The sequence below is a fragment of the Marmota marmota genome, unplaced genomic scaffold (genome assembly GCF_001458135.2).
Source record: "Marmota marmota marmota unplaced genomic scaffold, marMar, whole genome shotgun sequence".
Taxonomy (NCBI): domain Eukaryota; kingdom Metazoa; phylum Chordata; class Mammalia; order Rodentia; family Sciuridae; genus Marmota; species Marmota marmota.
The window spans coordinates 9,672,640-9,698,616 of NW_025999982.1; the positions used below are offsets into that span (position 1 = coordinate 9,672,640).

Here is a 25,977-nt window from a genome sequence, read left to right on the forward strand (position 1 = left end):
AAAGCTTACACCTCTTGAAGAAACAGCAGTAAGCATGAGGCCATTCCTATGACAGCCACTGAGCCTCTTCTGAGGTTCCTCAAAGGGGAGGTTACCCAACCCAACCCACATCCCCTTGGTGGGACATCAGGGGTGGGTCCTGGGGTATCTGACCCATCCCACTCCCTTTAACTAGAACCTATAGTGCCCAATGTCATTTGACTCTTAGGGGAAAAGGTGGAAGCCAAGCCAGACAGGATGGATCAAGCCCTGTCCCCCATCTGTCCAAGTCTACATATCAATACTAAGTCTTAGAGGGAAGCTAGGAACCCCTCCCCAATTCACTCATCTAAGGTTCCCAGACCTGGCCCCATTTCCGATTTGCATGCTTAAGGATTTCTTCATTGTTTTATCTCAGGAAGGAACTCGTGGGTTTGACTCCTCATTGAGGCAGAAATGGCAGCCCCACCCAACCTCTTCCAGGCCCCAACCACAGCTGTCCCTCTCTTGGTCCCCAAGTGTCAGCCCCAAGCTTCTCACAGGGCCCCAGAGCAACAGCCTGGGACAGCCAGAGTGAGGTCAAGAAGCTAGATCTGCTCCTGAGGCCTGCCCCAGAGCCTAGCTCCTTTGGGGGGTGGGGGTGGGGGGGCAAGAAAGTACCTAGGCTCCAAGGTAACACCCAAAGGCAACCAAAGAGGCCTCTCCCTGTGGGGTGGCAGGGGGGTTCCCGTGGTGAGGGGATGTGTCCACCCTCCCCCATATCCAGGTGACCCTTCAGAATCTGTCCTACTTGGCAGAGAACATTCCCTAGGGAGGGACTGGCAGCAGTGGCTGGCAGCGTCCATTACATCCCTGGCTTTTAAGGGAACCTGGTCTGCTTGCCGCAGTGTGAGCAGGACCTCTCCCTCTTCCCTGGGCCTCAACCCTCTCTGCTGCACAAGGATTTGGACTGAATGGAGTTCTCAAAGGTTCCTCCCAAAGCGGACCTTCTAGGAAGCCATCTGTGCTCCACCCCCAGCTCAGGCAGAGACTGGGGGGAAGAACACATTTTGCCTATTCTGAAAAACACAAAGGCATGTATAGCACCCCAGTCTTCTCACAGAGGAGGGCCCCTTCTACCTTCCAGCCCAAATCCCTCCAAAAACATCTTGCTCCCTGGCCCTGGAAACCAGTTCCATCTTCAAATTTGCCAGAAACTACCAGATTCATCACAAAGAGCTGTGGGGCCTCCCGAATTCCCAACTCTGGCCTCCTACTCCCATCCCTGAGAGCTACTTGGCAGGAAGAGGAATCCAGTTCCTCGACTCACAGCAGTCAGGGGCCCCAGTACCCTAGCTTCCCTGCCAGCCAATCACAGTCGCTTGCTTGCTGCCCTCCTCCCTGGGAGATGGGGCCCAGAGACTTCTCTCAGGGTCAGGAGAATGCTTGGCCAGCTACAGAGCAAGGTAGAGGGAGGTGCCAGCTCACCCACCCTCTCCCCCAGGCCCCTTAGGAGATGATCTGCAGGCCCTAAATACCCTCTTCCACCTCCAAGCAGCTCCCCACCTCCTTCCAAGGCAGGGCAGAACCCTGCCTCCCCTGCCTTGCCAGGGAACCCAACCCCAATGCCTAGCAAGAGGCCCAAGGAGCCACTTCCCAAACCACAGGAGTGACAGCAGCTCCCCACAGGATTATGAAAGCCCTGGGTCAGAGTGGGTGGGACAGGGGAGGGGGCGTCATTATCACATCGGAAGCAGCTGCAGCTCAGCTCCCTGTCTGTCCCTCAGCTCCAGCCTTTGGCTAAGGGGGAAAGAGAGATGACCGTTTCCACAGCCCAAAGCAGCTGCTCCAGTTTTTCAGAATGAGGACAGGGAAGGGAGGATTAGGAAGGAAATGTCTTTGGGGATAGAGGGGAAAGGAAAGTCGGTACGATGAAACACCTCAGCATTTCCTTAGAGCAATCAGGGCCTGGCTTTAATCTGCTCTGGGAGGCTTTTCTATCACAAAGTCCACACGGGGATAAAGACTCAACCAAGGCAGCCCCCGCCCCCTCACCAAGCACACTCCACTCCCCTACTTCGGTGGGGGGGGGGTGCGGGCATGCCCTTCTGCTGCCAATAAATAACTCATGGTGGCTGTATAAACCCAGAGGGAAAGTACCTACTGGTCAGTGTAGACGCACAGTTAGACTTGTTGCTATCTGGGGGAAAGACCGTGAAGGAGTAGCACCCCCTGGAGGTGAGGAGAAAGGTGTTTAGTGCAGACCTGCAGCTCTAGCCCTGACCATTACACCACACTGCCATCTTTGTCCTGCTCCAGTTCTTTTTCAAAAAAAGCCTTGGCTGGCCTTGCTCCCCCTTCCCGGGAGGGAGAAAGCCTCTGAGGTCTTAGCTTTCCTTTTTCTGGGAAGTAAAGAGACAGTATGGGGGTGGGGGACCACACGCACCCGCATCTGGTGGGGAGACACAGCGTGGTCGGTGTAGATGCACAGTTTTTCGATGGTCAGGGGCGTGGTTTCACGCAACTTGGATGCCAGCAGCATGCAGACCGCACCCAGGAGCTGCAACTGCGCCTTTCGGGTGGGGACACAAGACAGGTAGCGATCCAGGTAGTTCATGGCCAGGGGGAAGACTTCCTCCTCACAGCGCTGTTCCTCACACACCTGGGGGAGGGCATACAGTCATTCGGGACTGGAGCATGGGAAACAGCAGTTGAAGGGATTGGGGGGGTGCAGAAGGGAGGTGCACTGAGAAGCAAAAACGGGAGAGACGGAAAGCTACTTACAGTGAGTGACAAGGACCAATAACCGAGGAGGATGCGCCCTCCCCAAGGTGACACCCCGCCACATACACTTCCTCTGTGTTGCCTCCTCCGCGCTCCCCGGGGACCGGGGTTAAAGCAGAGGCTCCCTTTCTTACGAAGGATTCCAGAGACTCCTCGCCCTTACAACGAGGAAAAGGGGGACCGAAAGGTCGCCCGTGCTAGCCAGAGAGCTGGGACCTTATCCTCATTACCACCCCCACTGCACACACCCAAGGGGAAGGGAGGAGACTCCTGCCGCTGTCTCCCGCACTTTTCATTTCCCTGTCCGCCGGAACAGCGCGCGCGCCACCCCCACTGGCTTCCCCACCAAAACCCCGCGACAGACACAGGAACCAGCTCTGGAGCGGGGGCGGCCGAGCCCAGGGATTTCCAGCCACGCTCTCCTGAGAAGACCGGGCGGAGGAGGGAGGCTGAGGGAAGCTGGAGGGGAGAGAGTGGCCCTTGTCCTGCTTTCCCAGCCCAAAGAGAAGCTAAGTGTNCCTCACGACGATGTAGCAACCGTGGAATGCTTCGGACGTCGCAACGTTCCAAGGGGCGGGGCCGCCGGCGCCCCAGACGGAAAGGGCTGGCGGGGCCCTCTGCCCTCCCTCCCCGCGGCCCCATTGGTCCGCCCGGCTGAGGCCGGCCGGCTTCCGGGCACTCGGGCCCTCCTGACCATCGGACGAAGAGAACTTTCTGGGGGTGGGCCTCTTCCCCCATCAATGGATCCTCCCATTTTGCGTCTCTGACTCTAGCCGCCCAGGAAAGAACTTTTCCTCCGAAGATTATTCATTCATTCCTGTATTCATTCGTCAAACCCTACTTTACCAGCGGCTGGCTCTAGAGAATGTGGTAATAGTTTATAGTGAATGCTGTTCTAAAGCACGTGGTGTGTATAAATTATTAAATTTTCATGAAAACGTTGCTAGGCATTATACTTATTTTACAGATGAGGAAACTGAGGCATGGTAACAGCTACAATTGTATTGCTAGTCTGCAGCACAGTGAGGACTGAGAAGTGGGTGATCTTGATCCAGAATCTTTTCCTCCACCACTGCTACTCCCCGTCATCACCACTCAGTACTGGGGATTGAACCCAGGGCCTCACACTTGCTAGGCAAGCGCCCTACCACTGAGCTACATCCCCCATCCCTTTTTATTTTGAGATAGTTATCACTAAATTGCCCAGGCTGATCTGGAATTTACCATCCTCCTGACTCAGCCTCCCCAGTAGCTGGGATTTCAGGTGTGTACCACTACCCAGACTCACCACTGCTACATAAACATTTCCCAGACTAGCAGCGTTGGTATCCATTGGTATCCGCTGGGAGCTGGCTAGAAAGGCAGTTTCTCAGCCCAACTCTGACCTGCTGAGTCAGAATATGCGTTTTAGGTAGCTTGAGCACTTTAAAATATGAGCAGCTTTGGTCTAAATCAGCATGTTATATATAAAACAGGGCAGAAAGATGGGTTCAAGACATCACCTTGTCATTAAATTGGTTATGTAGCCTTAGTTTCTATTTGGGGAAAATGTGAGCAGGAGAAACTAGATCCTCTCTGAAGAAGTTTCTTGCTCAGATCTAAAGACCTATCAGTTGCCATTCCTTCTTACCTCCCAAACTGTGTTGCTTTATAGTCTCTCCCCACCCCCCAGGCTGGATTCCACAGACCAAGAGGCAGATGACAGACCCCCCCCCCAGAAATGTTCCCAGTGGATGAGGCCTTGGGGATCCCTGCCTCTCCTAGGGTCCTCCAAACTTAGAACACACCAATGAAAGAAGTAGCTAGAGCAATGACAATGTATATAGAAGAGGGAAGTTCTATCTATGTGAACCCTTTTCTCAACGAATTGTTCTTTTTTATATATAGTATATATATGTAATATATATGTATATGTGTGTATATATATATATGTGTTGTGTGTGTGTATATATATATATATATATATATATATATACTGGGGATTGAACCCAGTACAAATATATATATTATATATATGGTGCTTAACCACTGAGCCACATCCCCAGTCCATTTTATTTTTTTATTTTGAAACAGGATCTTGCTAAATTGCTTAGGGGCCTCACTAAATTGCTGAGACTGGCTTTGAATTTGCAGTCCTCCTGCCTGTATCCCCAAGCCCCTGAAATCATAGGCATGTGCTACGGTGTCCAGCATAATGAATTTTACTGTAGTTTTCACATCATGAAAAATATTCTTTTGTATTGTAGAAAACTATGAAAAATTGGCTGAGACCCACAGGAAAATAATAATCACTTGCAATTTCACCATCTTGAGATATTTCACCATCCTGAGATAAAATATCAATGTTTATTTTTCTAATATATGGATAATCACATTTTAATAGTATCATCATAAATTAAAACTAAAGAAATATACCATTAACCTCTTCTCCATGTCATTAAATAGCCTATGACATCATTTTTACTGGCTACATAGTATGTCATTGAGTGAATGTATCATCATATATTTTACCAAATCTGTATTCTAGTTCTTCCCTATTAGAAAAAATACTGTAAAACTCTTTTTGTGGTAATATCTTTGTGCACACTCATGATTATTTCTAGAAGTGAATTAATTTCTAGAAGTGGAATTTCTCAATGTAAGGTTATGAAACATTCTAAGGCTTTTGATACAGTTCTTATTACCAAATTTTCCTGCTGGAAGACTGAACCAACCTACTTTACCAACACTAGATACCTAATTTTTAAAATAACTCTGCCTATAGGGCTAGGTATGTAGCCCAGTGATAGAACATTTGCCCAGCATATCCAAGTCCCCAGGTTTAATTCCTAGCATGCAAAAAAAAGATTTTTTTAAAGGAAACAGTTCTGTGAGCTAGAGAGATGGAAAGGGATTTATTAGTAATAATAAATCTATTTTGGCATATCACTAGACATTTCTTATGTGAATTACCTATCCATGTCATTTGCTCATTCTCATTGCCATCTACTCCTAGAGAGACTTGGCCTTCAACTCCACCAAGAGGGATGTAAATTAGAGAGCGGGTAGAACTCCAATTAGAAAATGATATGGGGAAGGAGAAAGCACCAGCATATCCTTCTCTGCAGACCTCTAAAACCAGCACAGGTCCTCTCAGTGTCCTCCCCGCCTCCCCAGATCCCTCCATCCCCGGCCACCTTGCCTCATCTGCCTGAAGTATCTTCTCCCCTCTGCTTCTTTATTTTTCTTCCTAGAGACAGCTCAGGTCTAACTTCTCGAGACAGCTTTCTAATAGGGTCCGGCCACAGGAACCTGCCTGTCTGGCCTCCATGCTCCCACACATCCCATTGAACATGCCCTGCACTTCGAAGTCTGTGACTGGCCCTGGTCCTCCCGCCAGCCCTTCCAGAGCATAAGCTGTGGAAAGGGACAGACAACTCACAGGAATGAGGATCCAAGTATGTGTCCCTGAACAAGGGGTTTACACTCCACCATCTCACCCTCTGAAAACTGCTCACCAAAGAGAAAACAGGTGTGATGTGATAAAGTAACTCACCGAAGGTCTGTTTAGCTCCCCCAAACTGCAGGCTTTTTAAAGTGCTATACAATCACTCCTTAAGGACAGAGTGGGCAGTATATGCCTGTGTCTCCTCTGCAGGACCTTGCACCTTGCTATGACCACCAGGGATGGTAACAGTCCTTTGTGCATACTTAATAAGTTCCAGGGACTGCACACCTGATAGGTATTAAATAATTTCATCTTCACAACGACTTCATGAGACAAAGATGATTACCTTTCCCTCTTTAACAGGAAAGGTAACTAACACTAAGAGTGGCTAAATAACAATCCAAGGTCACACAGTTTGTGTTAAAGCCGTGCTTAATCAGGAGTCAGTCTAGCTCAAGAGTTTGTGCTCTTAACCACATCATTCTATCACCTCTGGTGCTGTTTCATGAGTGTATACAGATTTATTGGTTAAGGAAGGGACATTGTCTTGTCCTCCAAGCTGGGGTGTGAACTTGCATCCTGGAGAAGGGAGCTCCTAGTGCATAGAGCTTTATCAAAGTTACTTCTGCTTCACCCCTGGCTTGCACAGACAGGCCCAGAGCTAGCAGGTCATCCTGGGGCCAAGGAGCAGGCCAGACACAAGCTAAGGAGGGAGGGGGGTTCAGGAGCAGAAGCAGGGCAAAGGAGTCCCTGGGAGGTAGATTATCTGCTTGGGAATTTCCCCAGTCCTTCCACCTCAAAGGAATAGGAGTTCCCCTTGTTTTATCCTAAATGGAAATTTGAAAAAAATAATAATAATAATACAAAGCAATGACCAGGGTCAATAGGGCAAGGAACTTCTGCCCAGGTACATTCAGTTAGAAAAAAGTTACTCAAACTGGGAGCAGTGGTGCTCACCCAGCCTGAGACCAAGAGGGTGGTAAATTTAAAGCCTGCCTGCGCAATTAAGTGAGAACCTATCTTGAAATTTAACATTTTTTAAAGGGCTGGGGACATAACTCAGTGGTACAGTGCCCTGAGTTCAGTCCCTGGTTCTGCCAAAAAAAAAAAAAAAAGTTACTCAATAAAATAGCATATTAATGGAGGACTAGAAATGGAATAACACCAGGCAGAGGAGAAGCCCCAGGAGGAAGGATAAAATGCTTTCTCCTTCCTCCTCTTCAACATTGAAATGTCCCCATCTGAGAACTGAGAAGGGGAACAAGGTGATGGGTGGGGCCCATCACCCCACAGTCCACATTCTGTGGCTTAGTTTCCTTCAAATCCACTGAGATGATAGGTAGAGCGAAGCCAAGCTTGGGGCTGGGGTAGGGGAACCCTAAAACAGGGAGGTGGACAAGGCTCTGAAGTCAGGCTTTATTCAGTTCAAAACCTGGCTGTACGCCTTATGTCTTTGAGGAAATTACTGAATCTCTGTTTCCCCTTTTTTCCAATCTGGATAATAACTGCCCTTACCCTACAACTCAATGATGTGGCTCAGAGGTTAAGTGCCTCTGGGTTCAATCTGTGGTACAAAACAAACCCAAAAAAGCCATGTATTTGAAACAATGTGCTCTAATTTGGATTTGTCTATTTTTTTTCTCCAGATTAGATACAAATTAAACTTTTTTCTTTTTTCTTTTCTATTTTTTTTTTTAATATATTGGGGATTGAACCCAGGGGCCCAGAAGAGCTTTACCAGTGAGCTACATTCCCAGCCCTTTTTATTTTTTTAATTTTGAGATAGGATCCCACTAAATTGCTTAAGTCCTCACTAACCTGCTGAGGTGGCCTTGAAATTTCAGTCCTCCGGCCTCAGTCTCCAGAGTTGCTGGGATTTCAGGCATGTGCTACCTTACTAGCTGAGTTGAACTTTTTTTTTCCCCCCAACAGTAAACAGTAAGTATTTATTGAATGAATGAAGCAAACACAGAAATACTGTGTGAGTTCAAGAAGACAACCCGCCGCACAGAGCCGGGGCTGTCTACATGTTCTCTCTTGGACAGAATTCACCAACAGCCACCTTCCTGACTCTAAATGTTTCGTCCTGCCCAGGCCAGCAGGAGGGGTGATAGGCCACCGGGCAAGTTAAACATTTTTGCTAAGATATTATGTAGATGAAGTTGTGCCTAAATGTATGTTTTATTGTGAAAAAAAAATTAAGCATTAAACTAAACTGAACATAATTTAGTTTCTTCTTTGTGGATTCAGGAGATGCTTCTGTGTTGACAGTTATCCAGGGTATCTATTTTGAGCATCAGTTATAGTTGGACATTTTCTCATCAGTAATCTGGAACATTTTTTTGCTTGTCCATTCCTATAAGTAAACCTTCAACATCTATAGAATACTTACTTTATAAACAATGTCCATACTTGCTACTCTAACACATTACATATACTACAGAGCATACTACAAGATGTTAAAAGAATGAGTGGCACACACCTGTAATCCCAGCAGCTCAGGAGGCTGAGGCAGGAGGATCCAGAGTTCAAAGCCAGCCTCGGCATCTTAGCAAGGCAACTTGGTGAGAAACCGTCTCAAAATAATAAAATAAAAGGACTGGGAATGTGGCTCAGGGGTTAAGCTCCCCTGGGTTCAATCCCTGGTNAAAAAAAAAAAAAAAAAAAAAAAAAAAGCCTTTCTGTTGAGCCTGAATGAGCCCTGAAAGTCTTCTCAACACAGTGTTCCAAATCAGAGCTGGCATGTGAATTGACCTATTTTCTGTTTCACATAGGATGCTGGCTTCTTGGCACCTCCACATATAAATCTAATACTTTAAACCCAACGTCTCCAAAGCCGACATCCCAATCTTTGCCCCCAACAAACCTGCTCCTCCTGAAGACGCCTCACCTCAGAAAATGGTAGCTCCATTCTTCCAATTTCTCAAGCCAAACAGTGGAGTTCTTGACTCCTCTCTCTCTCAAATCCCATACCCTTCCACCTGCAGATCATAGAGAGGATACTTTCAAAACCTAGCCAGAGACCAGGTTTGGTCATGCATGCATGTAATCCCAGTGGTTTAGGAGCCTGAGGCAGGAGGATCACAAGTTCAAAACCAGCCCCAGCAATTTAGTGAAGCTGTAAGCAACTCATTGAGACCCTATCTCTTAAGAAAATACATAAAAGGGCTGGGGATGGGGCTCAGGAGTTAAGTGTCCCTGGGTTCAATCCCTGGTACTAAAAATAATCTCTCCAGGGCTGGGGTTGTGGATCAGTGGTAGAGTGCTTGCCTAGCATGCATGAGGCACTGGGTTCGATCCCCAACACCACATAAAAATAAAATAAAGATATTTTAAGAATGGAGCAAATTTACCTTCACTTAAAAATTTAAAAAATAAAAAATAACCTCTCCAAAATTCACCCTCTTTGCTTCTTCTCTGCTCCTCTCTGGTCCAAACTCAACTCTTCCTTGACCTTACTGGTCTCCTGCATCCAACCCGCTACCCATTTCTGCTTGATTCTATAAATACATCTCCAGCCCTTTTCTTTCCTCTGTTTAACTACTACCACCCTAGTCTAAATCACATCTTTTCCCACCTGGATTATAATAGTAGCCTCCTGAGGGTCTTCCTGACCCGCCTTGCCCCTCCAGTCTAGTCTCAACCCAGCAGCTCCTGGAGGTGTCTCCTGCATTAGGAGTGCGTGCCAAAGACAGGACATGATCTGCACCTTTCACCCCGTTCCCCTCCTCTCTCCTTCCTGCCTCGGCTCTGGCCACACTCTGCTGTAGGCAGATGTGCTCCCATTGCACTGGCTGCTTTGTCTGTCTGGAATGTTCCTTACCACCCCACCAACACACAATGGCACCTGCTTCAGACAGACTCAATGATGAATCTTTTTTGAATGAATGAATAAAACAAAAGCCATGTAAGGAAAACCCGGTACAAGGCATGTGCTAAATGGCAACTCAGGCGTGGTGAGGGAGCCAGTAGGCAGGGGTGGGACCAGACACAGAAGCTAGCAGCGTTCCATCCAAAGTCAGGAGGTGCTGCTTAGCTCGACCTTTGCTATATCGTGGTAATGAATGTTGCCATGTGCTCCCTGTTTTCCAGAGAAATGTCCACAACTAAAAAAAATAAATAACTCCGCAGGCCACATGCACTGCTCTCTGGACTATGTCTGAGGGGGCAGGAATCAGTTTGTAATCTCTAGCACTAAGTTGCTTGGGAAGAGAAACCTCAAGTACCAGCCTGAACGTGTCAACTCACTCATTAAATGAGAATGCAACCTACATATACACATTTGTTTTTCCTTCTTCTTTCTGGCTATCAGGATTCCGAGTAAGTGAGGCTTTCTAAAGCCAGGTGCAGTGGAACATGCCTGTGATCCCTGCTACTCAGGAGGCTCAGGCTGGAGGATTGCTTGAACCCAGGAGTTCAAGGCCAACTTGAGCAACATCAACCCCGCCTAAAAAAAATAAATAAATAAGAGAGGCTTTCTAGCTGTATCCTTCTATTAGATTCTGTTTTGCAGGTGAGGGTAAAGGGGAGCTTCCATGTCTCCAGTGAGGAAAGGCAACCTGCTTTAGCAAAATACCTGGCAGATCCAGGCACAATGATACAGGCCTATAATCCCAGTGGCTCGGGAGGTGGAGACAGGAGGATTGCGAGTTCAAAGCCAGCTCAGCAACAGTGAGGCGCTAAGCAACTCAATAATACCATGTCTCTAAATCAAATACAAAAAATAGAGCTGGGGATGTGGCTCAGTGGTCAAGGGCCCCCTCAATCCCAAGCACCAAAACAAAATCAAAACCAAAAACACCTGGCAGAGAGAGATGCCTCTTCAAACTCTAAGCCAGGAAGCTTTCCTTGTTCAAGGGCACAAGATGGGTCAGGTAAGTGAGCTCTGGAGTTAGGTTGGTGCCTGGCTATGCTATTTGCATGATTCTAGTCCAGTTCTTCCTTGTCTTGGTCTTCTTATCTGCAAAATGGGCCCAGGAAAAGCACCTATCTCCTATGGTACTGGTGAGGATTAATCTGAGAAAAGCACCTACAATAGCACCAGACTGTAGTGAGTACCTCTGCTGAAAGGTAGCTGTGATTATTAATAATCCTCACACCTTAAGCACCCTCCCCAGGCCTGGGCAGGATTTAGGCTGTCCTGGGACATGCAAGACATAGGTGAGAGATGAGAAGTTTCCCTTTTATGAGTTCCCAGTCTTAAAGTGGATGACCTGATAATCCGCATCATGGAGGAATCTGAGATGCCATTAAGATAGAAGGCTTTCACCTGGGCATCTGCAACTCCCACCAGAGGTAGACAGAACAGTTCCTGTGAGATGGGAAGAGCATGCTGCACTGAGAAGAGTAGGATTGATGGTCCTGGTCACCTGAACCTCACGAGACAGTCTATGGTGGCAGAACTGGGACCGCAGGAACTCAGTAAGTGGGAAGAAGGAAGAGGCAGGAGGGAGGCACCCCAAAAAGTCCTGAGTGGTATGTCCCAATGTATAATAACAACCCCGGGCACATAGCAGACATTTTAGGTAGTAATTTTAATAGAATAGTGGCCTTGCTAAGCCACTATTCTAGCCAGGCACTGAGAGTTTTAGCACATTTGCTTTATGCTTTTAGCTGCTTCCCGTACCTCAGATAAGATGACATGTAAGAGGCACAAAGAGGGGAGGCAATCCTCCAAGGCAGACATCCAGCCAGCGAGTGGCTTCCCCCAGAAGCAGGCCCGGAGACTTCACTTGAAAAATTCAAGTGAAGCCGTGTGGTTTAGAGGTGATTTACTTGAGAGGCGATTCCAGGAACCTCCAAAGAGAAACAGAGCTGGCAAGGGACAGGAGGGACAGACTGCATTACTAAATTTCCACTGTGAGTAACTGGAGCTCAGTCCTGCCTCGGAATTCTGGGAATCTATGGAAAGTGCTTGCCTTAGAATGCCTAGCCGAGGGGTAGGGACCTGGGATATTTGTCCCCCAATTCCTAAAGCCATTGGTTGAGGGCTGCTGGGGATGGGGGTGGAGCAGGATCAATTCCTGGGCACTTCCAGCCTCCCCATGGGAGGGCACCATGGACTTTGATAGTTAGAACAAGCAGACAGGGTTGCAGTGCTGGCACTTAGGAGTGAGCCTGCTACACTCTGATGGTAAGAGCCATGACATCGCCACAGAGACCCATGGCCTGTACTGCCTGGCAGCACTGGACCCAGACCCAGGCAGTTGGGAGCCAGAGCCCAAGTTCTAGGTGTGAACAAATATTCTGTGCTCATTATGATGTGTGTGCGTATGTGTTATCAGACATTAAACCTGGGACTCTACCAAGTTTCTCTTTAATTTAATGAAAAGGTTGTATTTAAAATATTCAGTAGCCGGGCCTGGGCAGTGGCACACGCCTGTAATCCCAGCTGCTTGGGAGGCTGAGTCAGGAGGATCTCTAGTTCAAAGCCAGCCTCAGCAAAAGCGAGGCCCTAAGTAACTCAGTGAGACCCTATCTCTAAATAAAATATTTGTAAAAGGCTGGGGATGTGGCTCAGCAGTTAAGTGCCCCTGGGTTCAATCCAAAAGATAGATAGATTAATTAATTAATTATTAAGTAGACAGCAGAGGAGCACATGGGAGTGGCATCTGTGGAGGTGGCAGGTAAAGACAAACAACTGGGAGCTCACAGAATAGAGATAAAAGGACAGAATTTCAGTCTGAAGATCTTGAGCCCCAGGACCTGGCTCAGTCCCAAACACACACATCCACTGGGCAAGCACCCCCACCTAGAACCAGTCTCCAGTCTGTAAAGGGGGATAACAATGCCAGGGGGAGGGCGGTTCTAGAACCAGAGGAGATAATATGTGTTCAAAGGCGCTGAGGAACCCTGACAGCTAGACAGAAGGGCCCCATAGAGAACCAGCAGGGGTGGGCTCCTGCTCTGCCCCTCCTTGTGGGACTAACAGACCCCCACCATCACCACCCCAGATTCTTCCCTGGGTACAGAACCCAGATCGTGTTGCTGTATTAGGTGTGCTGTATTTGGGGGACAGGAGTTCAGGCGCTCCCTTGACTCGGAAGCTGAATCTATAATATTCCAAACCAAGTTATAACAAAACCACGACTAGTTGAGGAATAGGCACCTGCCACAATCCTAACCAAGAGAGTGTGAAGGTAAGGCAGCCACCAAGCATCTATGAATGGGGCACAAACCAGAGCGTGGTGGCAGGCACCTATAATCCCAGAGGCTTGGGAGGCTGAGGCAGGAGGATCTCCAGTTCAAAGCCAGCAAAAGCAAGGCACTAAGCAACTCAGCGATACCCTGTCTCTAAATAAAATACAAAATAGGGCTGGGCATGTAGCTCAGTGGTCTAGTGCCCCTGAGTTCAACCCCCGGTACCCTGCCACCAAAATTAAAAATTAAAAAGAAAATGAGGCACAAGAGAAAAACAGTTTCTTGTCATTGTTTGTCTGCCTTGTGTGAGAATGGATTAAGATATGCTAGTATTTACTGAATGCCTAATATGTGCCAAGCACTATTCTAAGAGTTGTGGGGTTTTTTTTGGGGGGAGGGGGGTGTTACCAGGGATTGAACTCAGGGGTACTCAGCCACGGAACACATCCCCAGCCCTATTTTTTATTTTATTTAGAGACAGGATCTCATTGAGTTGCTTAGTGCCTTGCTTTTGCTGAGGCTGGTTTTGAACTCACTATCCTCCTGCCTCAGCCTCCTGAGCTGCTGGGATTACTGTGTGTGCCATGGCACTGGCTTCTAAGAGTTTTTTAAAAATTCATATGTGTTTTATCCAATTAATGTCAAACTTCTAAGGTAAAGTACTCTCATAATCTCATTTCATAGGGAGTTTAAGCAACTCACCCAAATGACAGATAGCTCGGGGCTTACAGAATCCACTCCTCTTTATTCCCTTCTTCCTTCCCCACCCCGACCTCTCTACCCTACCTCTTTCTCAGCACTGGGAATTGAACTCAGGGCCTCACTTGCTGGGCAAGCACTCTACTACTGAGGTATACCCCCAGCTGGAACCTACACTACTTGGGGGGGGTGGGGAACGTACCAGGAATTGAACCCAAGGGTGCTTTACCACTGAGCCACATCCCCAGCCCTTTTTTTATTTTTTATTTTCAGACAGGGCCTTGCTAAGTTGCTGAGGCTATCCTCAAACTTGCAGTCCTCCTGCCTCAGCCTTCTAAACTACTGGGATTACAGGCTTGTACCACCACACCTGGCCTGTAAACTACACTTTGAAACCATTGTGCCATGATGCTTAAAGCAGCTACACCATCTTGCATTGATGGAAGAAGCTGACATCTGAAAATTACCAGAATGAATACCCTTTCCTGATGACACTCTTGAGCTACTGATTAACCAATTCTAAATCTACCTCTGGACTTTTTATGATGTGTGAAATATTTTCCTTATTGTTAAGCTACTTTCACTCTTCAAGCAAGTTCCTTTCTCTTCTGTCACCCACGTGATGGGATAACCTTTAAGAGCAAACATGCAGAGTACTACCACACATTCAAGAAACAAGTCATCTCAGCCAGGTGCGGTGGCACACACCTGTAATCCCGAGGCTAGGAGACTGAGGCAGGAGGATCTCCAGTTCAAGGCCAGCCTAAGCAATTTAGCGACGCCCTATGTAACTCAGTGAGACCCTGCCTCTAAATAAAATATAAAAAGGGGCTGAGGATGTGGTTCAGTGAACCTTGAGTTCAATCCCAGTACTAAAAAAACAAAGTAATTTTAATCCTATACAAACTCCGAGGATATGAAAAGAGGAGTCACTTCTCATTTTTAATATAATATTGATTCCAAAACTGAAAAAGAAGAGTGTATGAAAAGAAAAATTACACTTAAAAATATGGATGCAAAATCCTAAGTAAGATATTAGCAAACTGATCCTAGCAATATATAAAAAGGTTAATGTGTTGTGATTAAGTTGACTTTATGTCAAAATGCCTAGTTGGCTTACTATTTTGAAAAAAAAAATCAATATAATTCATTACACCAATAGATTAAAGGGGGAAAATCATGTGATCACATCAACAGAAGTCAGAAAGGCATTTGCATTTGATAAAATTCAACACCCATTTACAGGCCTGGTGTGGTGGTACAAGCCTGTAATCCCAGTAGTTTAGAAGGCTGAGGCAGGAGGACTGCAAGTTTGAGGAGAGCCTCAGCAACTTAGCAAGGCCCTGTCTGAAATGCCCCACCAAAAAAAAACCCAAAACCTTGGCAAAGCAGGAGTGGACAGCAACTTCCTTAGTTTTATACAAGGCATCTAGTAAAACCCTATAGCAAGCATCTTACTTATTGGAAATACATCAAAAGTAAAGCAGGCAAAGCAGTAAATATGCCAGTTGACCAAATTTCTAGAGTCCTAGCAAAGGCTGGGAAAGACCACAATGTGCTGGCCTCTCCTCCATGACCAACCTGACCAGTCTTTCCTGGGACTAGCTAAGCCACCTATTTTCAATATTCTAAATGTAGGCCACCATCTTGCCATCCCTCAATAAACTGGCACATTTCTAAGAATACTACCATCTTTCTTTGGAGTCTTCAGACCTTAAATCCTGGTGCCATCTTGGATTTCTTCCTTTGTTTGGTTTCCTGAACCAATCAGTTACTTGGCTGCAACAAAACCACTCTGAAATCCCTTAGTTCCTACCTGTGTATGCTATTCACCCACCTCTGTGGTAAAGCAAACCCCTTACCACGGAGAAGAGGGAATGCATCTCTCTGAGGATTCTGATCTAAACTTGCCCTCTGCCAACCTGAAATTTATGTGAAATCTTTATATCCTGTCTCGGGAATATCTGTACATTTTGGATTCCGGTTCACGGTATAGCCCTGATTGTTGCAATATACAAATAATGGCTTCAACTCCTTATGGTTAAGGAAAAAATGAATTCCATGGAAGTCATGGACAGGATTCAACTAGCAGGTGGAGTTTCATTAAGGGTTTCAAACTCTGGTTTGAAATGCTGGGCCCACATTTCTATTGCAAAAGCCTCCAGAACTCCTGTCTTCACACTGCTCCCAGACAGATCACCATCAATGGCCCAAGGCCATCAGATTAATCTCTCTCAGACACTCCTTTCATCTGCAGTCCAAGGACCTGCTTATCAGGCCAAATTTAAAAGTCAACCAGCCTGGCTCTTAAAGTTCTCTTGCTAGAGGCCCCAGCTGCTCTTTCCAGCTTTATCTCAGCCCCAGCACTCCAACCTACCTCAGGGCCTTATCACTCACCACTGGCATCCTGCTCCCTTCCCCAATTCCAGCCCCTTCCCTCAAGGCCTAACTCCTGGCCCACCTCTTCCACCAAGCTCCCAGGGTTATAAGATTAAAGATCATGGATGGCCAGTTAAAGGTTGTTCTAAACTACTCCCATTGTTTTCTATGAATAAATCTTCTTTTCCCTCAAAGATGGGAAACTCCCAGGGTGTAGGCACTGCATCTTTTAATCCCAAATGTGGCTAACTTCTGGGAAAGGTACTCTGCATAAAGACCCTCCTGTCTCCCTGCTCAGGGCAGTTCCCCTGCTGGGATGGTCTTTGCTCTACCTGGTTTCAGCCACTTCTACTTGCAGGACCCAGTTTAAGGCTTCTCTAATGGTAGGTTATTAATTTTTTTCATTTAAAATTAGTCGTTAGTGTGCTACAAACATGGAACCAAAAAGATGCAGTTTTAGAAAATATTTCTCCCCAAACCCCCAAAAAACAGTTCTGGGTAATTCATTCAAGAGAGTCTGGATCATTCACTCTCCCATTCATCCCCTCAGTCCACAGATCTTTATTGAGACCTTATCAAACACAAGACACTCCTGGGTCCATGAACAATGCAGACAGACAGAGCTCTGCTCTTGCCCAGACTGGCCTGCAACTCCTGGGCCAAAGTGATCCTCCTGCCTCAGCCTCCCGCTAACTGGGACTGTAGGTTCACACCATCATGTCAGGGTTGGTTCTTGTATTTTAAAGAGAATACAGTCTCCTGGAGGAATTAAGATGTGTTTTGCTTTCCTTCTTCTTTACCACATTTTATTTCTTTGGTGTGGTACTGAACCATGTATATGCTAGGCAAGTTCTCTACCACTGAGCTACATCCCTAGCCTGCTTTCCTTTGTTTTTTATTTTTTATTTTCTTTTTGTGAGGGAGTACCATGGATTGAACTCAGGGGCGCTCAGCCACTGAACCACACCCTCAGCCCTATTTTGTATTTTATTTAGAGACAGGGTCTCACTGAGTTGCTTAGCACCTCACTATTGCTGAGGCTGGCTTTGAACTCAAGATCCTCTGGCCTCAGTACGGCCAGCCATGGCATTACAGGCATGTGCTGCGCCCGACTCTTTCCTTTTTTTTTTTTTAAATCATTCCAGTTCTTTTTTTCTAAATAGGTGAACACAATACCTTTTTTTCCTTTTATTTATTTTTATGTGGTGCTGAGGATGGAACCCAATGCCTTGCTCGTGCTAGGCAAGCGCTCTGTCTCTGAGCTACAACTCCAGCCCCTGCTTTCCTTCTCTCCTTTTTAAAAATTTGTTCTAGTTATACATGACAGTAGAATGCATTTTGACACATCATACATAGAGTTGTACCTGATGTAGAACACACTGGTTGTGTAATCATATATGCACACGGGGTAACAATGTCCGATTCGTTCTACTCCCATGCCCCCTCCCCTCCCTTCACTATCCTCTGTCATAATCCAAAGTATCTCTATTCATCCCTAGCCCCCCCTCCCCACCTTTCCTTCTTGATAATTTATCTTTACTTGATTCTTTAATTGACTCTAGTATGTGGGTCTTGGAGCTTTGACTCAACATGTGACCAGAAAATTCCCTGAAATCAGGAATCGAATTTTATATTTTTTTGGTATCTAGGCAAAGTAAGAATATGTTCCAGATAGTCCTGATTATGCTGGCATAATTACCAAGGCTCTCAAATATCCCAGTTTTGAAATACATGCTGGTGAAGATGTGAACAAGCAAACCCTCATTCACTGATGGTGAGAATGGAAAACAGGATGGCCTTTTCGGAAAATGTTTGGCAATTCCTCAAAATGACAGATGTAAATTACCATGTAACCTAGCTGGGCATGGTGGCGCACACCTGTAATCGCAGCAACTCGGGAGGCTGAGGCAGGAGGATCTTGAGTTCAAGCCTCAGCAACTTAGTGAGCCCTAAGCACCTTAGTGAGACACTGTCTCAAAATAAATAAATAAATAAATAAAGTGCTGGAGATGTGGCTCAGAGGTTAAGTGTATTTGGATTCAATCCCTAGTACCAAAAACAAATAAAGACAAATAAAAAAATCACCATGTAACATAGCAATTTTGCTTTTATGTCTATCCCAAGAAAACAGAAACATATGTCCACAAAAAAATATATATTATACAAAGGTCAGAGAAGCATTATTCATAATACTCAAAAAGTAAAAACATCCTAAACATATGAACAGATGAACACAATGTGTTCTCTCAATACAATGGAGTATCCCTGGGTCATAAAAAGGAATGTAGTGCTGAGACGTGAGAGCAGGCATGGCCTCTGAAAACATCATAGGTGACAGAAGCCGGACGCAGAAGACCACATATCAGTAAAGATTCCATTTATATGAGATGTCCAGAATAGCAAAATCTACAGGCTGAAAGTAGATTAATGGTTGCCCAGGGGCTGCTGGTGGTGGTCAAGGGGAATAACTGCTAAAGGGGCACTGAGATGAAAAAAAAAAAAAAAATTTTTTTAAATAAGATAAAGCACAGGGATCTCTGCGCAGTTTTGAAAGTGCTTGACTTTTGGTAGATATTTCCACTGGGAACGCTGGATACAGGATGGATGAATAGATGGGTGGAGGGACAGACAGAGGGACCGATGAATGGAGCAAGCCGGAAACAACTCAAGATTCTGAGGGTAAATTATACTCATTACTCAAAATGAGGTATTCCCCTTGAATACCTCACACACCAGGCCAAGCAGTGGAACAAGGTCACCACTGACATCTATTCTGTTTGGTCACTCACTTGCTAGTATGCTGAGCCCCCAAGTGTGCACAGCCCTGAGCTGAGTTTCCTGGAGAGTAATGAGGAGGGTGAGCACCCCCATTTCTGTGACTTTCCCCTGGGCAGCAGGAGGCTGGGCATGTGGAGAGGAGAGCTACATCTAGGCCGTGCAAGCAAGCCCAGGGTGGAAAAGACCCTGGTTTCTGAGCAGATAACCCAGGTAAGGTCAGTTATGCACTCCCCCTGAGAAGTGGCCTCCATCGCTGCTGAGACACGTCAAAGAGTTCCAGCAATGCCTTAGTCAATACATCTTTTGCATACTTTAGCCTCCCCACCACCCCCTTCCAGCTCCTTCTTTGGCTTTACTTCCTCCACCTGCCCGCAGATTGAGCCAAGGCCCTGTCTCCTCTCTTTGCACACCTCAGAGATCTTCCTCTCTTCCTTCAGCAGCCTCAGCCTTCATGTTTCTCCAGCTCTAACTTCCATCCCAAACTCCCAGCCCACATCCACCTAGATGTCACACTGATGGATTCCTGGAACTCTAGATGCTTCAAACCTGCCCCCTCGTCTTTTGTATTGTGTGTCAGTGAACGGGGATCTGCTGAGTCACTCAAGCTAAAAATGCTGACACCATTCTTCTTGAGGTCCCCCCTACACCAAGCATGTCCACATCAATCTGCAAGCAGGTCCTGTCACTAACACTTCCAAATGTCTGTGGAATCTGTCCCCCCACTCAAGGCTTGGGTGCTCCTATCTAACACCCAGACTGGTGCAGTAGCCTGTCTCCATTCACCTGTTCTAACCTGCGCTCTCTGCATAGCCCAAGCAGTCTTTCAAAACCTTGAGGAATTCCTGTATGCATTCTTTGCTTCTTAAAGCCCTTATGTCCACAGGAAAAATCCAGATCAATTATCTGAAACTTTGCAAAGTTCCAGAATCACTGGAATTCCAACCTGAAACATGCAAAGTAGGCCATTAAAAGGGGGAAAAAAAGGCTGCCATGATCTGACCCTACATTCTCTCTCCAACCTTATCTTCCCTTCCTCAACAGAGCTGCACCTGGACTCAGGGCCCCTGACTGAGCAGCATTGAGGCTGTTCTCAACTCACGTACTTCTTTCTGCCTAAAATGCATCTCCCATTCCCATCTTTCTAGGAATGCTCTACGTCCTTTGATGCCAACTTAAACACTACCTGCAAAAAGCCGCAGTGCCTCCTGCTGAATTTTGAAGGAAGCTGTGAAAGACAGTGGGTGCCCACAGGAGCCATCCTGATGGCTGACCAACGAGGAAAACTTGCCTTGGCCAAGTCCCCATATTTCAGGGACTGGTTCTCGGCTCTGCAGGAGAAGCATGATTCTTGCAGCTGACCAGAAAGTAGACACACTGTCTATCCAGTAGAGGCCACAGAAACAGATACACAAAACAGAAAGGCAGAGCCACCCATTGAACCCACATCTCAAGCCAGGTGATCAGCCCCTCCTCTCCAGGATGTGTGAGGCCCAGCCCCAGTGAAAGTGTGGGTGCTGGTCCGAGCCAGCCTGGCCCTCAGCAAAGACAGTTGCTGTGTGCCACAAAAGACAGCAAAACGTCAAGGTTAACAGGGAGATTTCCAGAACCTGGTTTTGAAACCCAGCTCTGCCACTTGGTCTGTGGCATTGGATGACCTCCCCAGAGTCCTGGTTTCCCTCGTTCATCAAATGGGGCTAATAATCCCTTCAGCCTGGACCCTACTTGCCCTAGATATTCACCTTCCACTTCCCTCAGGTCTCTGCTCATGTTTTACTTTCCAGAGAGGCTTTTCCTGACCTTCCAAGATAAAACAGGAACCCTCCCCTCCTCTGGCACCTCCACTGTCCTTACCCTGCCACATCCCCAGTGCCTGCCCCAGGGCCTGGCCAGAGCAAGCTGTTCAGTCACCAGATGAGGTGCATCTACACCACAGGGTTGGGAGCATGTTTAAGACTGTGCTTGACCAGCAGTGTAGCCCTCTGACTATTAAGCCTTGTGAGGAGACCTCCTACTGAGGGCAATGCCCAGAGGGGAGTCAAGTGCTCAGGGGCTCCAGAGTCCTGGAAAGACAGAAGCTTCAAGAGAGAGGCACTTGATGCATCTGTTATGTGTGTGTGTGTGTGTGTGTGTGTGTGCTCGTGCGCGCGTGCATACGTGGGTGTATGGGCAAACTTCTCCCAGAGGATATTAGCAAAGCAGCATCCCCAGTGGAAGCTAACAAGCTGAGGAGGGGAGGGGCAGGAGGCTGGGGAGACAGTACCTGGCATGTTTGGTGGTTCAGCACTGTCCCAGCTGGCCCAGCAAGTCAGGTGGGAAACAACCTGGACAACATAATGAGACCCTGTCAAGGAGTTTCAAACAAAGAAAACAACAACAAAGAAGTTCCAACGGTGGCTTGTAATAGCCAAATAGCGGGAGACAGAATCACTAAAATTCAGTGCCCATTTGGATGGTTGTGGAAGGAAAGGCCAAGGTCACCCTAGGTTTCTGGCTCTGGAAATTTCATGGAAGGTATCTCTGTTTCCTTTGATAGGAATCCAAGTGGAAGGACAAATTTGGGGGAAAGGTTCTCTATTTCACATGTTGATTCTAAAGTGCCTGCAGACAGTCACATGAAGCTCTGTACCAGCTGAATCACATGTGGGTACCATCTATAGAGTTCTTACTCTACACTTGGAATGCCTATTGTCTATTTTCATCCTCCCAACAGTCATTTGGAGTAGGCATCATCATCCCATTTCACAGGTAAAGAAAATGAGACCAAAAACCAAAATTAAAGTGATTTCTGAGGTCTAAAGCCAGCACAGAGCCTGCTGGAATGTAAACTCTGGTCCTGTCTGAGGACAATTCTCCCTCACCACCATTAACCTCAGTACCTAAACCAGGGCCTTGGAAGTGTGCACCTCTGAAGCCCTCAGCACAGGCAGCAGAGTGGGAGCAGAGTGGACTCTGCCATCTTGGGAATGAGGGGAGCATGGGAAGGGGAGACTAGTCATGTTTAAGTCCCTAGGTGAAGACAGAGGGGTCATAGAATGAAATCAAGGAGCCAGAGTTCAGGGACCACAGACAAGGGCAAAAATTAATGCCAGATCACAATGCTGCCAGGGGTATGCTGGGTCAAGACCCCTCCCCTTAGCTCACAAAATATGAGGCTAACTGGCCCACGCCCTGGTGCACCCCCCAGGACTCATTCTTCCTTTAGATATGCTAATAGAGGCCAAAGGACAAAGATCCGGGCTCCCCCTGGCTCTGAGCCTTTGTGCTTTAAATGGGCTGGCAGATCTTTGCTCTGACCCATTACAGAGGGACGTTAGAGTTCACATCTGAGCTGACTATCTTTTTTTTAAAATATATTTTTCTTTTTTAGTTGTTTTAGTTATTTTATTTTGCTTTAGTTATTTTATATTTGGTGCTGAGATTTGAACCCAGTGCCTCACACATGCTAGGCAAGTGCTCTACCACTGAGCTACAACCCCAGCAAGAGCTGACTATCTTAATTTCAATTTCTGGTAAGATTCTTCCAGGCTGACGTCCTGTTAGCGTGGCATATGACATAAAACAGGTCTTTAGACATAGAGCTGGATTAAAATGAGGGCTCTGCTGTGCAGTTTTGGTCAAATTACTTAAACCTCAATGTTCTTGCCTGAAAAATGGGGATACTTTAAGTTGCTTTGTAGAGAGGATTGAAAGTGGATTAGATGGCCCAATTTGTAGTACGTGCTTATATCATGATGATGTTTGATGCGCAGCTTGGTTTCCTGACCACCTGGTGAAGAATTATTAGGAATTCTGATGGCCCTGTTCTGTCTGAAGAACTGGAAATCAAAGCCCTCAGGTTCCACGTGTTGATTGCCAGGTGGTTCTGAAACCCAGCCAGGGCTGAGAGTCACAGCCACCCCCAACCCCCAAGACAAGAATTCCACTTCCTTTCTGCTGTCATCTGTATATCTTCATACAGAATTTACCACATTTAACAGTAAACTGCCTGTTCATAGGTTGCTCTATCAACCTCATGATTGGAAATTCTCAGGGGGCCACCCCCTCCTAGACTGGATGTAGTTATTCCCAAATCAACCATCTATTGAGCTAAGCTTCCTCATCCATAACAATAATCTCATTTTCAGCAGGCAACTCAAGCTTTCTAATTTATTAATTTATTCACTCATTTGCAATTGCCCCCTTAAGCCCTTGACAGCGTGAATAATTGAGAGTTCACAAAAATTCCAGGGTGAGACTAGAAGAAATGAAAAGAGAAGTTTAGTATATATCCATCCAAGTCTCTTGCAGGTATCAATAACCTCCAGAATTAATAACTTCCAGAATTGATAACAGTTATGTCAGCATTGTTCCAAATGCTTTACATAGACGAATTATTTTCATCCTCAAATGTATTGTTATCTTCACTTTGGAGAGAATCGAACTAAGACACAGAGAGGTGAAGTGACCTACCTAAGTCACACAGCTAGTAAGAGGTAGAGGCAGAATTTGAACCCAGATAATCTGGGTCCAGGATCAGGATTTAATGACCAAACTGAATAGATCAGGGCTGAACAGGTCCCCAGCTGCCTAGAGTCAGGGATTAGGGAGGAGAAAAGCCTGATGCTATCTCTGGGCCCAGTAAGGAGCCAGGAGGAAAAGGGGGTGAGTCCCAGAAAATGCTGGCATGCAGGACACAGCTGACCACAGGCTGAAGGCTCCCAGGATTCCCTGGTGGAGGAATGAATGACATGAAAGGGAAATTCCTTCAGGAAAAGAACACATTTTTGAGGGTTTGGGTTTTTTTTTTCCCTCATCTCTGATTTCAGATCCGTGGCTGTCTTTGCTGAGTCACAGAGAACCTCTTGAAAGGGGCAGGAGGCAGAGGTCTGAGTGTCATCCCCACTCCCAGGCAGCAGGATCATCATAGCCGGACAGACTGGGAGGCCTCCCCAACAGCCCAGCACCCTGCCCCCCAAGGCTGACCACCAAAGAGCTCTCTAAAGAGAGCTGGCCAAGAAAACCTGGTCGCTCTGCTCATCTTACCCGAGTCTCCTCAATGAATAAACAATACCATGAGCAAATGCTTAATGAAAAATTAAATAATTCAGGAAACATTGGCTGATCCTTGGCTGTTGAAGGTTTTGGAATCAAACCCCGCCGGAGTTGATTCCCAGGTCCACCATTTATGACTCTGGACAGGAGACTGAGCCTTAGTTTCTTTATCTATACAGTGGGGATATTCGTCTCAGCCCCCAGCTTGAGGCCAGGGCTGAGCGAGTTAGAGGCAGGGATCTTGGCACACAGTGGGTATTCCAGAGATAGTGTCTCCAGTGTGCTAGGCAGTGTGAGGGACTGGAAGTCAAAGACGAATATGTCTGGTCTTTCTTGGAGTTCACCATGGGGTGGGAGGGGAAATGAAGATGTAGGGCAATGGCTGCTACAAGAGAGGCCAGTCCCCAAGGTTATGGACACAGAGGAAAGGGAACCAAGGGCCAAGCTGGGGTGGGCTGCATCAGGAAGTTCATGCGAAAGTCTCTATTCCAGCCAGGCAATGACGCTTGCCTGTAATCCCAGTGGCTCAGGAGGCTGAGGCAGGAGGATCTCTGAGGCAGGAGGATCACATGACCAAGTTCAGTCTCAGCAATTTAGCAAGGCCCCTAAGCCACCTAGCGAGACCCTGTCTCAAAATAAAAAAATTTAAAAAACGGGCTGAGGATGTGGCTCAGTGGTTAAAAGCCGTTGGGTTCAATCCCTGGTACAAAAACAAAAAGTCTCTATTCCAGGCTTGTCTCAGAAAAACCTGCACAGGAGTCACAGCTCTGTTAACATTCAGGTTTCCCATTGGACGGCTCTGCAGGGGTCTGAGAACCCACATATCTATGCAGCTGCTTGCCCATATCACTGGCTGGAAAAGGGACCACATTTAGAGCACTGAGGGTCACAGCTGGGGCCACATAGAGGACATTCCTAGCTGCTCTCCCAGACTCCTCTAGTATCCTTTTTATCCATTTTAGGTCCACCTGAGTCCAAACGATCTGCAGACCCTATTTAACTGTGTAGCTATGAAAGCACCTCCCCAGACCCCAGAGTCTCGGGACACTCCCCAGGGATCCCAACACCCATGGCTGTCCCCAGCCTTGAAGGTGGTTCTGAGCTCCCTCCCCAAGCCTTCCCTCTTCTAGGTCGATCATTGTAAATGCTTCCAGTGTTTTCTCATCTGGTATTTTGTAATGAGTTCCTTTTAAAAGGTCAGGGATATATGAGAAAAGAGTTTAATTGTGAGTCTTTTATTAATGTAAACCATCTTCATTCCATCTGAAGTACTGGAAGAGAAGCTGTGCTGGAAAAGATTAGAATTTCCTGCTGATCCGACAGAAAATGCTGCTATCAAGGAAGGTAACATTTAGCGGACAGCAAACAGGGTCACCAATTCAAAGACTATCTTAGATCGCTGCACCAGAAAACATGTCATGCCCTAAAATCTTTTTTTTTAAATATTTTATTTTTTTAGTTGGACACAATACCTTTATTCCATTTTATGTGGTGCTGAGGATGGAACCCAGGGCCCCGCGCATGCCAGGCGAACACTCTACCACGGAGCCACAATCCCAGCCCCATGCCCTAAAATCTTGTGGCACATATATGGAAAAATATTTTATGGAAGTTTCCCCAAATTTGACCACAATACTAGTGTTTATATGGCTAATATTGACTTGTTACGCTAAAATAAGCTTTTTCTAAACTATGAATAAAATACACACACGTACACACACACACATATATATGTGTGTGTGTGTGTGTGTGTATATATATATATATATATATATATATAT

General features: G+C 46.6%; 2 protein-coding genes across 4 annotated transcripts in view; both read right to left on the bottom strand.

Annotated features, from left to right (window-relative positions):
* The window catches only part of Med20 (mediator complex subunit 20), a 113,497-nt gene that overhangs the window by 28,655 nt on the left and 58,865 nt on the right, over positions 1–25,977 (bottom strand). The gene's annotated exons all lie outside the window — the stretch shown is intronic.
* Positions 1–25,977, bottom strand: part of Ccnd3 (cyclin D3) — an 88,006-nt gene that overhangs the window by 3,074 nt on the left and 58,955 nt on the right. Inside the window, exons 2-3 of one of the 3 annotated variants that reach the window (XM_048805311.1) lie at positions 9,060–9,150; positions 2,405–2,620 (exon numbers count right to left, since the gene is read on the bottom strand). In XM_048805311.1, coding sequence (XP_048661268.1) covers positions 2,405–2,620; positions 9,060–9,080 — 237 coding nt within the window. In that variant the 5' untranslated portion in view covers positions 9,081–9,150. Of the gene's footprint in view, positions 1–2,404; positions 2,621–9,059; positions 9,151–21,425; positions 21,448–25,977 lie in introns of those variants that run through there. The other 2 variants (XM_048805312.1, XM_015487725.2) reach the window with 2 other exon arrangements.